A 15,976-nucleotide genomic window follows, 5' to 3' on the forward strand; every position below is an offset into this window, starting at 1 on the left:
TATATTAAATAGGGAGGGGGTGGGAATTTTTGCTCATAGAGGCTGTATTGTCAGCTATATCTTTATAAAATCACCTGCATCAAAGGAATTCTTGTTCTGGAAATCTTCTGTAGCACCTTAATTCCTACATGTAAAGACCAATTTAAAAAAAGACACTTGCCTAGCGTTTTTGAATTTGGAAAGATGCTTAGATTATGCTTTTGGGCCTGTGTCTGAACTGCTAGCTACTCTAGGGTAGAACGAGTAGCATGGAAGTGATTCACCTCACCTGGAACTGGAGAGGTTTTGAGGTGCCTGATGCAGTCAGTTACACAGGGACTGTGCAGCTAGGCTTTCCAAATGGCTTCTAACAAGAATAAGCAAAGCTTTTGAATGACAGTACTCACAAAATATTATATTAAAGGTTACCAAAACCCTGAAGTGAACACTAAATGTTTATCATAATTTACTTCAATAGTAATATGAAGCACTGGCTCAGTTATGCATGCTTTTTTTTTTTTTTTTTTTTTCCTGGGCAGCATGCAATGGGATTTTTGGGTGGCTAACCATGGAATGATACTAATGGCTTTCTTTTTTTTCTCTTCACATCCCATTCTTTTCCATACCTTTTTGTCCATTTTCTCCCTTTTTTCTCTGTTTTGTTTGCCTTATATGATTTTGACACCCTTCCATTCTACAGTGTGACCAAGATCAGTGCATTCAGAGCACTAAATTCGTTTTGCAGGCCGCTGCCACCCCCCTGCTACAGAGTGAGCCAAGCATAACTAGTGAAGAGCTACCTTTACCAGGAAAGACTACTATCAGTGGGCCTTGTGCAAGTCTAACTCTAGGGCAACCAACACCACCATCTTCTATGCCAAATCTCACATCAGATACAGGTTTGACAGACATGATACCATTAAAAGAGGAACACGAAGGTCATCAGTTTCTCACTCCTGAAGAAGCTCCGTCACCCCCTGGGATGCTGCCAAGCGGAAGTCCTATTACACACAGCCATACAATGCACATCCTGAGTCTAGCCAGCCAGGATTCATTGCATGAAGACTCAGTACGTGGTCTCGTGAAGCTTAGCTCAGTTTGAACAGCTTTTTTGAACATTGCACCGTTTCTTGGTGTCTATACAAATCTCTACTTAACAGGAATGACACTGCAGTACCACTTTAAGACTTCGTAACATGCCTATAATGGAAACTTTAACGCGTAATGGAGTCTACTAAAAAGACAAGTTATTTTTTCAATGGAGCTATGGCATTTTTTTGACCAGATTGTTAATGGTTGTGCTTTGATGGTGACTGCATTTTATTTTTAAACAAAACCAGAAACGGTCAATAATCTTGTTTCCTGAAGCTTGGGGTACAGCAAGTTGGAAGTCAGCCTGTTACAAACACCATGTACAGTACAAAAGAGAGAGATTCTTGGATGTAAGTGTCATGCTCTGTGTTCTATGCTCTTGTAATACACACTTGTTAAGGCTTACCACACTTGTGGCCAGAATGATCTGCACTTACATGTTATGCTACTAATATTTGAGATAGAAAATTACCATTCCATTTGTTAATACAAAAAAAAAAAAAAAGACTGCAGATATGGATTTGCATGCCACGCTACAGTATGTGTTACAGTGGTGTTGGTATTAAGAGAAAGTGCTGCTTTTTTATTTGTGACTTTCAAAGTGCTGTTTCATTTAAAGACAGTGCAACAAACAAATTGATGGACTATATTATTTTTTCAATTTATTAAAGTTTATTTTAAATTAATCAGTGGTGCCTAGAAGATGGAGAATTACTGATTTGATCATGTTGCATATCATTTAGCCTTCTGTTTAAGTGTTTAGAGTGAAGTATTGTGTTGTGCCATACCACGAGATTCTTCCACTCCCTAATGTGATACAGTTACCTGTGGACCTCCAATAAAATGACATCCTCTATTTCTTGGACATGTGTACAGTTATCCTTGCACAGTTTTCCTGGGGTAAGAGGGGGGGAAATCATGACTTTTTGACGTAGTTTGTAAAGATTTGACTGGAATATGTTTACATAATGAAACTAGAGCTATGGAGGAAGAGCTGGTTACAATTGCTTCAGCATCTTTTATGGTTTTGTTTGAGATGTGTATTTGTTCCCATAAGAAGTCTTTATTTGGAAACAGCAGAGTGAGCCTCTGCTTGGACTGTAATTCTGTGTTCCTTATCATATGGCTAAAGGGTGAGGGGCTTAAGATTCAAGACAAAGACAGGCAGCTTAGTGAAGTAATCTTAAATGGGTAACAATTGACTGTAGCTGCCGCCGGCCATCATCCTTCATTTATTTTTGTCCTTTATTATTTTAGATGGAAGTCTTGATTTCATAGAATATCTTTCTGTGCTTTTTTCTTTTTTTTTTTTTTTTTTATTTAAGTAAAGGACAACTAAAAGGCTAAAGAGATTTTTATAATTTTTCATGACAGCTGAGAAAGTTTAATAGCTTTAATACTATTTACCATGCTTTTTAGGATGTGGAACCTGGATTCTTCTTTTCTCAGGACAAACTAAGTGCAGAATGTACTTCATCTGATGTTCTGTGGCATGAAAGTGTTCACCAGTTAAGAAGTGTGACAGTTCTGTATTGTTCACCATGGTCATTGACTGACACCAAATTAAAAATCTTTTTGTTTTTACTTCTATTGTTGAAATTGAGGACAAGCAGCCTGCAGAAAAGAGTCACCCATGCTATTGAAGCATCAGACAAGATACTGACAAAAACCGTACTCCTCTAAGACTTCATAAGAAATCTGTTTGTATAATTGATGATGCTAGCTTTGACCTAATTCAGCGTGTAGAACATAGCAACGCTTTCTGTCTATAACTGCTGTAACAGGTCCACCAGAGAACCTCTGGCAGACAAGTCTGTCACAGCTATTGGAGCCACCCTCCCAGCATTTTTCTGAAGCTGGGACAGTCTCCAGTTCTTTCCACCAGCCAGACTGTAGTGACTGACATGTCCCAGTTGGCTGGTCTCCCAAAAAGCCCCAAGTATCAGCACTTATTTCTGTGTCTGCTCTTGAAGAAGAGTCAGTGATACTCATCTTCTTGATTTCATCATTCCATGATGTGGCATCTCATGTATGAAGCTATGAACATCTGCATTAAAGCAGGTAACGGGCTGAGGGCTGGAGAGACTGGTCACGTAGACCTGGGTAAAGAATCCCAGCTTTGAGTTTGTAGAGCAGTACTTGACTGACATTGTATCATAGGTGTCTGTGGGTAGTTAACTGTGGATGCATTGCTTGCTACACAGAAGGACAAGTCAAATATTTTTAATGTGGTATCAAAACTTTCCACTTGTAACAGTAATGATGAGGAACACTATTTTAAGGAAATTGTTCTTTGTAAGTCTGCCTGAAATACTCGAGGGATTTTATGCTTCCAAGAATACCAACATCGTGACAACATTTGTATGTCATTGCCACGAGGGAGTGGTGCAGAAAGCTGCACTTCAGCTCTGTGCACACAATGAAATTAGTGTCAGTTTTAACATGAAACAGAAGGGAGAAGGATAGGATTAGAGTCTTTATGCTGTTTTCCTTGTGCTCATGCTTTTCACCATCATTTTTTGAACCTTCTGTTTTGTTTATAAGTGAGGTGTAAGAATTACCTAACAAATTGGAAGCAGATGTGCTACTTCAAACAGATGTGCTAGTTATGTACTTGTTCAGGTGACTTTTTTCTTCTCCTTTTAGTTTTTAAGATGGCAGCCTTATTTTTTTAAAACGCTGCCTATGTTTTTAAGTTTGGCATTTGAGAATAGATTAAATACTTTGAATATGTCTATCTCTAGAGCACCCTTATTTTAAGTCTATTTTCCTTCCCATCTCAGTCTTTAAATGGTGACATCTCTAACCTCCCTGACGCGACTGCCTTGTGAGGACATCTGCTGGAAGATTTCGGAACTAAGTCACCCATATGGTGTGGGTAATTGCAGTCTTTGATTGACAGCAGGCAGTGATTTAACAGCAGGTTGATCGAAGGTACCTCTAACGGGGTTTTTGGTCCGTTCCCCTCACCTCCATCAGAGCTGTCTTCAGTTGTGGGAGCTCACTTCGTTGGAACTTGTATATACATCTGGAATGAGTCAGCAAAGTAACTATTCATCACCTACTCTACAGATTTTTATTTTTTTTTTTTTTTTTACTTTGAACTGTGATTACAGACCATGCACCCTAGAGATCCAAAATGATAATCCTAGTGAATACTGCATAGGGTTTTTTCTATGGTTTTTTTCTTTGACAACTAGTATACTAATATTAAATAGGTCTTTCCATGTTCATCTGATTTATAAATGCAGAATCGAAGTGAAAGTTTATGTTTTCAGAAAAGTAAATATTTTTTCCTTAAAAATCTAAAATCTTTGAATGTGTTAAAACTGGTTAGTTTATCTGATAAAAAATATTTATTCTGCTTTGGTTTTTTAATAACATTTTTCCATTCTAGGTGGCTATATAATATTCTATGTAGAATGAAATACAATGCTTCATAAAATGTTTTTAAAGGCTCTTTTTTCCTGTGATTTCTCAAAGACATTTCTATTTTAAAAGGGAGTTTTTTATTCATATCAGTTAAACAGTAATATAATGTCAAAATATTATTCTGTTTTTGTATTATAGTGCATCCTTTATCAACTTTTCATCTGTTCATGTTAACTGATGGTACAGGTAGATGTATTTCTGCATAAAGTAGTTAATGCATGCATTAAAAATAATCTTATAGATGGAAGATTAGTTGTTTTGCAGTTGATCCTAGTGAATGATCCTGGAAGAAGCAAAGTGATCTCATAAACCCAAAGACCTATGGGTTAGCAGCACGTGCTACAAGGGAGTTGACCAACTTGTGGTATTGCAGATTTTGTATTTGTTTAAATCTCTACAGTGAGTATAATAGTTCACGGTAAGTAAATTATTGCCTAATGTTCAAAATACTAAATGAAGGAGCATCTCTGCAGAACTAACAAAACTGAGCTTCTGTTTGTCTTTCAGTTCCCAAATTCAATACAGCTTGAAGAACAACTCAGCAATGTTATAGAGGGATCCAATCCTCACTTTAGTTCTCTTCTGGTTTAAATTATATGTGGGCACTGTCATCACATATTTGTTGATTTTGGGTTGTTTTTTTTTTCCCTTCCCTTTCTTATCAGCAGTTGTATGCTGAAGATGAACATGGTGCGTTTGACCGTGGGCCAGCCTGACTCTGTTTTAAAAATCAGTTACTGCCTAAGTGATTGTTTTAAGGGCTGAAGTGAAATGAGGTAGTACACTTCCAACACACTTTCAAATATTCTTAGGCCCAAAATATGAATAGCATGTGTTTTAGACACTTTGCGTATAGATTTAGTTCATTTAAACTAGAACTGTCCCAGTTTTCAGGATCCATCTGGGTCAGGGCTTCCTGGTTTTGATTGCCTGCAAAGACATTGTAATTTGACATCTGGCTAAGTGCGCTGCCTGGACTTCCAAAAGACTCGTGGGATTAAGTGAGCTATTTAAACCTGTGCAAATCTAGATTAATTCTGAGTTGATGCAGCAATTCAGTTCCATCACCAGAAGGCAACTCTCTGTTAACATTCAACTATAGAATTTGAAAGTTCACCACAAACAATGCAGGGTGGGGAGGAGAACAACTTTTGGATGTTATGAACAGATAGTATAGGAGTTTGTTTCTAAGGTAGGTCAGAGAGGACAAGAATAAGAAGATGAAAGGGAGAAGACTGAGTGAAAGCAGAACAAAGAAGATTAGCAGGTGACATGGAGGAAAAGAGGAATTACCTGTAAGCTGTGGAAGGAGAGGGAGGAGGTATAAACAAAAAAGCCACATGGGTAAAAAGAAAGGTTACAGCTGTCAATATTAATCAAACAATATTTTTGTGAGGAATTTCTTAAAAATCATTCTGGAAAAAAAAAACTAAGAGAAATAAGGTCAGACTTTTGAGAGAAAGCAACTGTAGGAAGATGATGAGAAAAACGCGAGGAGTTGATCTGCCCTCAAGCTCCTCTCCCCTAATATCTTTTCCTACTTCTGTTTTGAAAATACGTCTGTAAATATAAAACCAGGTGAAATCTTTGTCCCTTTGAAGTTGATGGGAAGTTTAAGACATTGACCATGCTAAAAATGGTAATTGCTTTAGCATTTTGCATTTCCATACTGAGAACTGTTTTAGCATTCTATATTTCCATACCAGAAGTGCCACTGCACAAGAAAAAGTGTTTTCCTAAGCAGTAGTCTCGCCAATTGGACATGAAACCTGGAACTCAGTCGGAGTTTCTGTGACTAGTGTGCAAATAGGAATTAAGACTACAGGCTAGATAAACTTTGTGGTTTACAAACCCAAAAGAGCTGTCCCACAGAGAGATATTTACTTTGCAGTATATACTGAAGTTGGTTCCACTGGCAACAAAATGTTAATGCCCGTGTTAACCCTGATGTATTTTATGCCCTTCCCAACTTCAGCTACATTGCCTCTTCTGAAAACTTGGAAAAACAAAACTAAGTTTAACCCCACTATAATTAAATCTCTCCGGTAACAGCTGCTGGGACTTACCTGTGTGCATTTAGGTGTGGTTATAGAAAGGACACGAAGGGACCACCTTAAAGCAACTTGTCTGAGTGATCTGTGGTGTGAGGAGAACTCTTGGAGCCTTTCTTGGGCTCCTTTTGAAAGCACCATATGCAATTGAGAAAAGGATGTGAATTTAGCAGGCTCAAAAGTATTTAACTTTAGTGTTATGCTCTGTAGTCTGTCCATAGCAATCTGCAGGGATCTGATGGCACTGGGGACTGCCCGTTGTAAGGTGGACAATGAGGTGGACTATTTAGGGAATGAACTTAAAAGAATGGTGAAAAAGTTCAGTCAAGGTGGTTGCACTGTTGTTAAAGCAGTGTTCCTGTGAAGGGTACAAGTAAGTGATTCCTGTTGCGTATGTGTTCGTAAGCATGAGGGTTTTGGTAGCAAAGGTGTTAAAAGCCCTGTGGCCTGTTTCCTGAGTCTCCTACACTGTCAGGAGAGAGAGCACTGGTGCACAATGGGTTCACACAGTTTGTCACCAGGAAAGTTCATTTCTCTGTTTAAAAAAAAAAAAAAAAGGCAACTTATATGTGAGAGTGTTAACTTAGTTCAGTGTTTTGCAGCTGAACCATGAACCACAACTTTGTTGCAATAAACAGAAAATTGGTTATAGGATTTCTAATTTCTCTACCCTGCTACGTGCCTTGTCGTAGTGCATCAGTTGATTGTGGTTATTGGCTGGAATAGGAAGGGCAGAGTTCCTGGCAGAAACTACGGCTAGACGAGCTTTCTTTTCTTTTCTTTTCTTTTCTTTTTTTTTAGCAAAGTGTTAAGTTTCCTTCTAGGTAGGTCACAGAAAATTAAAAGTATGCTCAGTAGTGCTGACTAACCAGCTAAGTTTCTAGCATGCAGAAAATACCTAATATTTTTGTGTACTTGGGTTTCTTTCTAAATTGAAAGGAAAAACAAGGTCCTGAAAAGTTTCCACAGATTCTGAAAACTTCAATTTGAAAAACCTTTTGGAACATAAATGGTGTTTAATCTTGAAATAAATAGTAGGTTTAGGTATTTAGTATTTAATTTATTACCTATATGACTTTTCATCTCTACTGAAATGAGAACATGTCAGAGTCCTGCTATTTTGATATTCACAATGTCTCGCTTTTATTATAGTTACATTTGAAGAAGAAAACAAGATTAAATGCTTTATTCCATAATTACATAAGTAGCAGCTGTTTCTAATATTCTTGTCTTACTCTTGAATATTTTTTCTTTGATATGAAAGATTAAAATCCTCTTCTGCCCCTAAATCAATGTTCTGTAACACATCGTACCTTGGTTTTTTAATTATTTAATAATCAAACTTCTGATAGGATAAGTCAGGAATACTAAAAACAGTTTAGACAAATCAGAAAAAAAACAAAACCAAACCCACACTATTTTTTAGTACTTGTGTCACGAGACTTTACTGTACAATAGTAATAGAACTAAGGCAGTTGATATGAGATGCCTTGCTCTAGATTCCAGATTCTGATATCAAAGAGAGGCAGAGAAAATTCATATCTCCCATTTTAGGGTATCTTTTCACTTCCGTCCTCCTGTTTCCCCACCTCCTCAGATAATCTTGGGGCAAATGAGCTCAGGATCCTCCGGTCTGGCAGACAGATGCGCCTGACTGGGCCTTTACCCCCGTAGTCACACCAGCCCTCTGTGTGCTTACCCGGCAGCCTGGTACGCAGCTTCCCTTACTTCGGTGGCTCCTGAGAAACCCTCAGTCTGCAACAAAACAAGCCCAGCTTCCTACTGCTCTTTCACGTGGGGATGCTCTTGGAGTTAATACTGTCATTGAGCTCAGCAGGGAGTTTTTCTGGAGGGCGTGGGAGGCACACAGGAACAGGACAAGTTTCTCAGTTGCTTGTTTTCATGAAAAGCGCAAGATTTTTGTATTTTCAAGAGCCCTCCCTTTATATAATTTGATTGAAATACATTCTTATTTAGGGGCATGGATACAGAGTCACACACCGGCCATACACGTGCATAGGAAACCAGGCTGAAAAAGTTATTAAAAATTTGCATTGACAGGCTAAAATGTGTTATGGTAAAGGTATATATGGGAGAGGAGGGAGTGAGAAGACTTATATCCAGAACTTTTTGACTAAATGCCTGGGACTGAATTTCTTCTGGCCTTTGGTTCTGTACGTATCCACATTAGTAATTTAATGCACTTTTGAAATCAATTTTCCTGTTATCTCTGCTTAGCACTTCAGCTCATATTATGGAACACTCTTGTAATATGAACTAGACTTCTTTTAAATAAAAAATAAACCAGAAGATACATTCCAGCGGCATACCTAATGCAATCCAAATGTTAACAAGACCGGACTGGAGCTAGTCCAGAGTTTCTGTCCTTAAAACACATAGAGGGTGGACATCAGGTCATCAGTACCAAATGTCTTGCTACAGAAATCTGTGCATATTAAGCTCACTACTTGTGCAAGTAGTTAGAACCGTAGATAGATTTCCCAAAAAGGTTGTATTGGCTCTTCCTTATTTTTATTTTTTCTTTAAAAAGTACCAAAATATCTAGTAATCTGTCAAAATTAGCTTTTGTGACTTTATGGGACATGTTTCTTAAAAATATAAAAAATAATTCTTACATGAGGAAGTCATTAACAATGTGCCCAGAAAATGCTCCTAAAATTTTGTCAAATAGAAGACGAACGTGCAATTCAGGGATGCACTTTCAGTAGCATCACATACCTCCATAAGCTACCCACTGACTCTGACAGCCTGTTGTCCAGAAATCTTAGGGCCTTATTTCTTGTACATATCACTTTCTATTGAGTTCTATCAATTTGTGAGCCTTAACATGAATTATTATGAAGAGATGGTTTCTGCTGGTAAGGCTTTGTTTTCATGTATGCAAATCTATTTGAAGAGATTAAAGTATGTATTGTTTTAACTCTTTATGTTGTTTCTGAATTATGGCAAGTTTTGTTCCTCTCCTATCCACTCAATAGTCAGTTGCTCTGATCTTACATTCTTGACATAATAATTAGCGATCCTGATGCCTGAGGAATGGATTCATGTTTTGACACTGATGGTTGCATTTCTTTTTCCTATGTGTTTCCACTGGCTGTAATGACAATAGCATCCTACAGAATTTTACTAACATATATTTCAAGGGTAATTAAGGAGCACAGCACTGATTAGAATACATACATAAAATGTCTTGAAGATATGCATTTCTCTCACTGCTGTAAGGCAAGAACATCAGATTACATTAGAGAAAACAGAAACAAGGCATAGTGTATTGGATTTTATCTAGTCCCATATGAGCAGTATCATGTTCCTACAAACTGATACTTGTCTGTGGTCACCAGTATTAGTGGGAATGTAAAGCAACGTAAGTTTAAAGAGGTAGCCTCAAAGTCTTTAATTTAGTGTCTTTCCACTGAAATACAGAGCAACAAGTTGTTAATAGCACCAGCACAGTGACAGATGCATTGCATATATGTTATGAGGAAAATAAGAGCGGGGATGCTGCATGGAGCCCGTTATATGATTCACGATGACTGTGTGCAAACTAAACACGCGTACAGGCCTAAAGATTACAACTTGTTAATACTTTATCTTACTCTAGATATTAGCTGTTGATCCAGCACACTATTTGTATTATGCTTGATCATCTGCATTAGAAACATTGCTTATACTGAGAATTCTGTACTAAAACGCACTGTAAGTAATCAGTCTCAAAACATACCGAAATTTCTCTCTTGCCTTTTCTGCAGCTGGCTTCTGCTCGTTTCTTATAGAAAAGAAAAAAAAAAAAGGAGGCCTTATCTTTGACACCAAAAGCTATTTTCTCCCTTTCTCCACCCAGAGACCCAACCATACCTGAGACTAATGATTTTTGTTTTCCTGCTCTGTGGTTTGGTAGCCTGCAGGACTTGCGAGCCCGCTCCCACAGTAACGCACAGGTTATCCCTTCCCAGCTGCAGTCTTGCATGCTGCTCATCTGCACGGGTCATGCTGACTGAGGATTGGGTCTGAGCGTTGCCCTGAAGTGGACTGGTAAGTATGAGCCAGATACTGGTTCTCACTTGCTGACCTGTTTCCTTCTACCGAATCCATACAGTTTAAAGGATAGTAACACTCAAAAAAAGAGAAAGAGCTTTTCAAATCATTCTCCAGGGCTATAATTAGGCAGTTTTATATAACTGTTTGAGTACTAACATGCAGTAAAGAACATGCAGTGTAAAATAATTAGTTATTAAGATTAATTTTGCAATTTGCAAGGAATTTAGAAATGTAACCATATGCATGTCTGTGTGCGAAATCAGAATTTTGAGTATGTCTGCTAAGTTTAGATAAGACATGGAATTTCCAACAGAGAAATACAGCTCAGAGGACAAAATCTCTGACTCAGTGCAAGCAGCCCCACTTAATTAAAGAATTTGCATTTATTTTGGTTTTACCTTTTCAGGGGTACAAAAATGGCAAATACTGTGTTGGTGTAACATTATTCTTGACATATATCAACTTTTGTAATTAAATGAGCCATATTTTCTGAACAAGATAAGAGATTAAAAGAACAGGGTACTATTGAATGTAGAAAGTCTGTTTGATTTTTTTTTTTTTTTTTTTTTAAACACAGCTTTTCAACACTCTGTGTCTATTATATCGGATTATGTATAACCCAAATCAGCAATAAAACAAATATCCCGGTTTGATGTCTCACCAAGGTGCTCTGCTGACTTTGCAGAACCAGGTGCTGTCCCAAGACAGTATCATGGTGTAAATCTGAGGTGTTTTTTCTGTCTGTTCTCACAGATTTAGGCAGTGTTTTGCTTCATTATGTTCAATGGTAAATCTTTTTCTAATGGACAATGCAATCAGTCACAGTTCTGCCCCAAACAAGGGGCAGGAAATGTTTTCAGGTTTCTTTTCTGTCACTTGAGTTGGATAAATACTTATCTCTACAAATTCTCCTGCAGTTTCTTCTAGGTGGCAATGACTGATTCTGGATGTTGCTCTGTCCTGATTTGTTTTTCTGATTTTGTTGTGAGGAGGATCTTCTACTAGGAAGTTTCTTCTAAAGGAACATTTAGCAGTGCTCCTCTCTGATTTCTAGTTGCACCTCTCTGGAGCGGGGGTCAACTATAAACAGAGTTTCAGATGTTCAGTTCTTAAGTCAGAAGACTGTGAGATCTGTAGCTTTCCATTGGGCCTCAAATGTCATGTCTTCTGTTTGAGATAGGACTTTATATGTTGGGGTTTTTTTCCCCTGCTTGTATAGGTCTTTATTAGTTTCCTTAGGTAACATAGGAATTTACAGGTATAACAAAGATGCAGTTATATTTATGATCAAGTGAGCAGATAAATTTTAACTTTTTCTGGTGATGCATGAACTGAAAAAACTTTTCCCTATAGTTGTGTAGGTTTCAAAGAATAGGGAAATAACAAGCTTGTATTGGTTTTGTCAATGAATTATGTTTTAAAACCAAACAAAAAGCCATATTCAGTTCACATGGGAAAAGAGCTGCTCTACATTTTTTTGATGTTTAGGTAGTCCTTTTTTCTGGCCACACTCACCTTTGTTACTTGCACTTAAATGTCACTTGTCACCGCTACTCTGGTCAGTGTTTGTAATTGCTTCCTAAATTGGAAACATACCAATTCTGAGTCTGAGGTAGGTGATGGAAGGATATATTGCCTCCTCCTCCTCACTTGAAGGCCTTGGGCTATCAATTTCTTGCCCAAGACTGGTATTGTCTGCGATTCTCTTGCCACAGCAGCATGACCGTCTCCCACGGCCTTGTGATGCCGCTCCCTGTATCGCTGCAGGGAGCTACTGTGGTCCAGCTGCCGGGCTCTGTGTTGGTCCTTGCTGAACTTCACAGTGATCCTGCCAGTCCTCCAGCCTGCCTCAGGCTCTCTGAATGGCAGCCCTGCCCTCTGCACGTGGACGGAACCCCCACCTCCACCTCACCGTACAACAGGTTGTTGTCGTCATTCTCTGGTAGCTTCAAGGTCATTAGGAGGATGCACACCCACATGCACACGCACAAGCTCAGGATGATTGCCTAAGCCTATTTTTCCTTAGAAAACCCTTCTAAACAATCCACACAATTTTGCTTTGTGCTTTGATTTTCTTTACATGCAAGTCCACTATAGCATGGACTTTCAGCCACGTACATCTAATGCTGACTAATATCTGACTTTTTTTTCCTGTTCAGAGAAAATATGGCATAGAATAGAGCTTCTTTCAATGTACTTCTGCAGCTCCCCAGTGTTTCTGAGTTTTAGATAAAGTAATTCCTTGAGCTCATTTGAAAGTCTGCTGAAAGCTTCAAGATAGCAAATTACTTTGTGTAAGTGGCTTGGTGGACGACTCAATCTATAAATGATTTAGTACCTGTCTTTCCAGAAGGCTTGAAGCTAGGTTACATCTTCTATAATTCAGAAAATATTTAACACTTGAGTGAACAGGCACATACAAAAAGAAACATGATTCACCCAGTATTAGAGCAAATCTGTTGCTTGTAATTTTTTTTTTCTTTCATCATTGTTCAATGTTCATCATTCTGTGTTCAATAATGTCAGGGATGTAGGATTATGCACCCAGGTCTAGAAGGCAGTGGGAACAGTAACAACCTGTTTAATTGCACTGTTACACTGGAGCATTTAAAACTTACTGGATTATAAAAACAAATGTTGTTTGTTGTTTGTTCTTTCAGAATAACTGCTTATTTCACTGCATTTGGGTTCAGTGATGTGCTAGTTCAATCCTACAGAAAATTTAATGGTTCTTTTCCTGTGAAAATAAGCATCTGCAGCAGGTATCTGTGCTGTAAACAAATGTATTGTTTATCAGATCATCTTAAGATGCATGCTCTTCCATTTGTTTAAGTAGATGTTTATTTACTGAAGTATAATTCATAGCCACTGTCCTCTTAAAGAAGGAAAGTTTCCAAGCAATAATTGTGCCCACTTGCAATGATATGGGAAGTTTCTACTGCAGTTTTAGTTAAACCGATTAAAAACCACTGTGTGAAATGGACCTACATGACACTTGTGCATAACTGTAGTCTTTACGTTGTGAAGACCTTGTTCTTGAAATGGGAGTTTCACTGGGAATTAATATATTTATCAATCAAAGAAAAAGAATTGCTTTTTTTCAGGATCTGATATAGACAGTTATGTAGAAGATATTTGTACATAATGAAGAATTAAGAGACCACAGAAAACTCACCTCCATGATTCATAATAATTTTTGCAACAGTACGACCTTGTAAAAGGACTGTAATTCCTCCCAGAGCAGCATTCTTTTCTTTCAGAAAATATTGTGTCCTATATTGGCAAGCATTACATCTATAATAACATGTTTCGACTAAATTGCAATAACTGAAGAATTCATTTTCTGGAGGGGAAAAAAAACCCACCATGAAAAAAACCCCACACAATTAGTAAAATTCTTGTGGGGTTGGTAGTATATGGCAGCTATTTAGTGAATACAGAAGAGTTTTGCAATCAGTCCTATAAGGAAAAAAAAAGGACCCCACTTCCGAGTGATAAGATTTTTTCTGCAGTCAAGGTCTTCTGAAAGTCTTTTCCTACCCACCTGTAACACTGAGAAATTGGCTAAGCGATTGATAGTTTTACCCATTGTATGTAACAGGTTACTGGAAGCTAGCACGCATGGTATCATACAAAACCTTGTCATCCAGTGGTTTGATTAAGATTTAGATAAGATTAACAATCAGAAAAAGATCCCTTTTCATATGACCTCTCTATTGCTGCATCTGCTGAGCTTTGAATCACTGTTACCTCCAGTTAATGTTTTACAAGAACAATTAAGTAAATAGGTTTACATCAATGCCAAGTTCAATTCTTAAATTGTAGAATCAGTACTCTGCCATGATGGGCAATAGATGCATGTGTGAGCTAGTGAACAGTTTACATTTTGCTATCTTCTCTTGTTTGCTGTTTTAATGTTGCCCTCACTAAATTCTGGAATTTGAAGTTTTTATTTGTCTTTTGTGATTTCCAAGAAGGTGAGAAGCTTTTGTGTCTTTCAGGAAATTAGCTGGGGGTTTTTCTGCTTGAAGCCTCCCAGTCTCAAAATTGGGATCATTTGTTCTAATTTAACCCATGTCCTAGGCTCTGGGAACAGAAAGTTTAGCTCTACAAGGAAGTGAAATGTATTTTATAAGTGTGGTTTTTTTGTTCCCCAGCCCCATTTTCACTGTGAGGAAACTAAATTAGAGGTGTGTGGCCCAGTGAAGTCATTAAACGGGTGTTAGTACTGCAGTAGATTATATTTCACAGAAAGCAAAAGATAACCGGTTGAAAGTGTTAAACCTCAGGTTAAATTCAGGAAATAGTCACTGAGAAGTATTGCTGGAAGGGACCCTGAAAGCATCTAACCCATCCTTGTGTCCCAACACATACGAATACCTGCCTCCTGTAACACCTGAACAATTTTTGCTTATACTGTGTGTAATGAGGGAGACTTCACAGCCTCCCCAGACTCACACCTTCTGTTGCTTCAGTAGCCTCACCATTAGACACATGTTATTAGTGTCTAAATTAAATCTCCCACAAGGTAACACCCTGTGTCGTGGCCATTCGGGGCATGTTGGGCTGACAGCGCTTTTCTCAGCACTGGCAGCTCCATTCTCCTTGGGCTGACACACCGCTGGTTTGCTCTGCTGGGGCTCCAGCTCTCTGGCCGTGCTCATTCCCCTTCTCCCAGCTCTTGCCAGCCCGGCAGCACCCCATGAGGTGCAAGGCCTGTGGAAAGCCAAATCTGAGACTCTAACTGAGCCCTAAATCCTTTACTGAAGAACTGCTACCCAGCCAACTCTACTTGCCTGACCCATGTTCTTTGCCATTTCCATGAGACACTTGGGGGTCTTCTGTAAAAAAGGATTAACTGTAGTTTTTTTAGGGAGGCTTGTGAGGCTTAATTAATTCTGCTTGGAAGTGTCTTTAATGGAACATCTTACAGAAAATTCAGAACATCTTACTGAATTTGATTTGATTTTGAATTTTTTTTTCTAAGCTGCAATAGAAGTGAAGAAAACCCGAACAATTACTTAGATCCTACTGTCTTATGAGAAAGCATAGGGAAGATGATGGAAATTTTAAATAACTTAGTTTCAGTGGATGCATTGTGACAGTCTATTTATGCCAGCTTGTCCAAAATTCATAAGACAACTGGCATGATTCTTTGGAAAGAAATCTTGTCTTCTTCATGCAGTTGTGATAAAGTTTCAGTACAACACAGATCCCCATTCCTCGCTATGAAAAGGCAGCTAGTGTGGAGGACTTCATTTTCCAGACACTCATGAGAGTCTGTTGGTGATTATCATGTAAGTCTTACATTAGGCAAAACTGCACAGTGACAGAAGCAGCATTACATCAGTACATCTCTGTCA

The 15,976-nt window shown here is 38.2% G+C and overlaps 1 protein-coding gene across 4 annotated transcripts in view; it reads left to right on the plus strand.

The window, feature by feature from the left end:
• ZDHHC14 (zinc finger DHHC-type palmitoyltransferase 14) overlaps positions 1-1,936 on the plus strand; it is a 114,975-nt gene extending 113,039 nt beyond the window's left edge. For 2 of the 4 annotated variants that reach the window (XM_030022226.2, XM_030022227.2), the window contains exon 9: positions 725-1,936. In XM_030022226.2, coding sequence (XP_029878086.1) covers positions 725-1,081 — 357 coding nt within the window. In that variant the 3' untranslated portion in view covers positions 1,082-1,936. Of the gene's footprint in view, positions 1-679 lie in introns of all 4 variants that reach the window. The other 2 variants (XM_030022222.2, XM_030022225.2) reach the window with 1 other exon arrangement.
• Positions 1,937-15,976: the final 14,040 nt, after the last annotated feature.

The sequence above is a fragment of the Aquila chrysaetos genome, chromosome 8, assembly GCF_900496995.4.
Source record: "Aquila chrysaetos chrysaetos chromosome 8, bAquChr1.4, whole genome shotgun sequence".
Lineage (NCBI taxonomy): Eukaryota > Metazoa > Chordata > Aves > Accipitriformes > Accipitridae > Aquila > Aquila chrysaetos.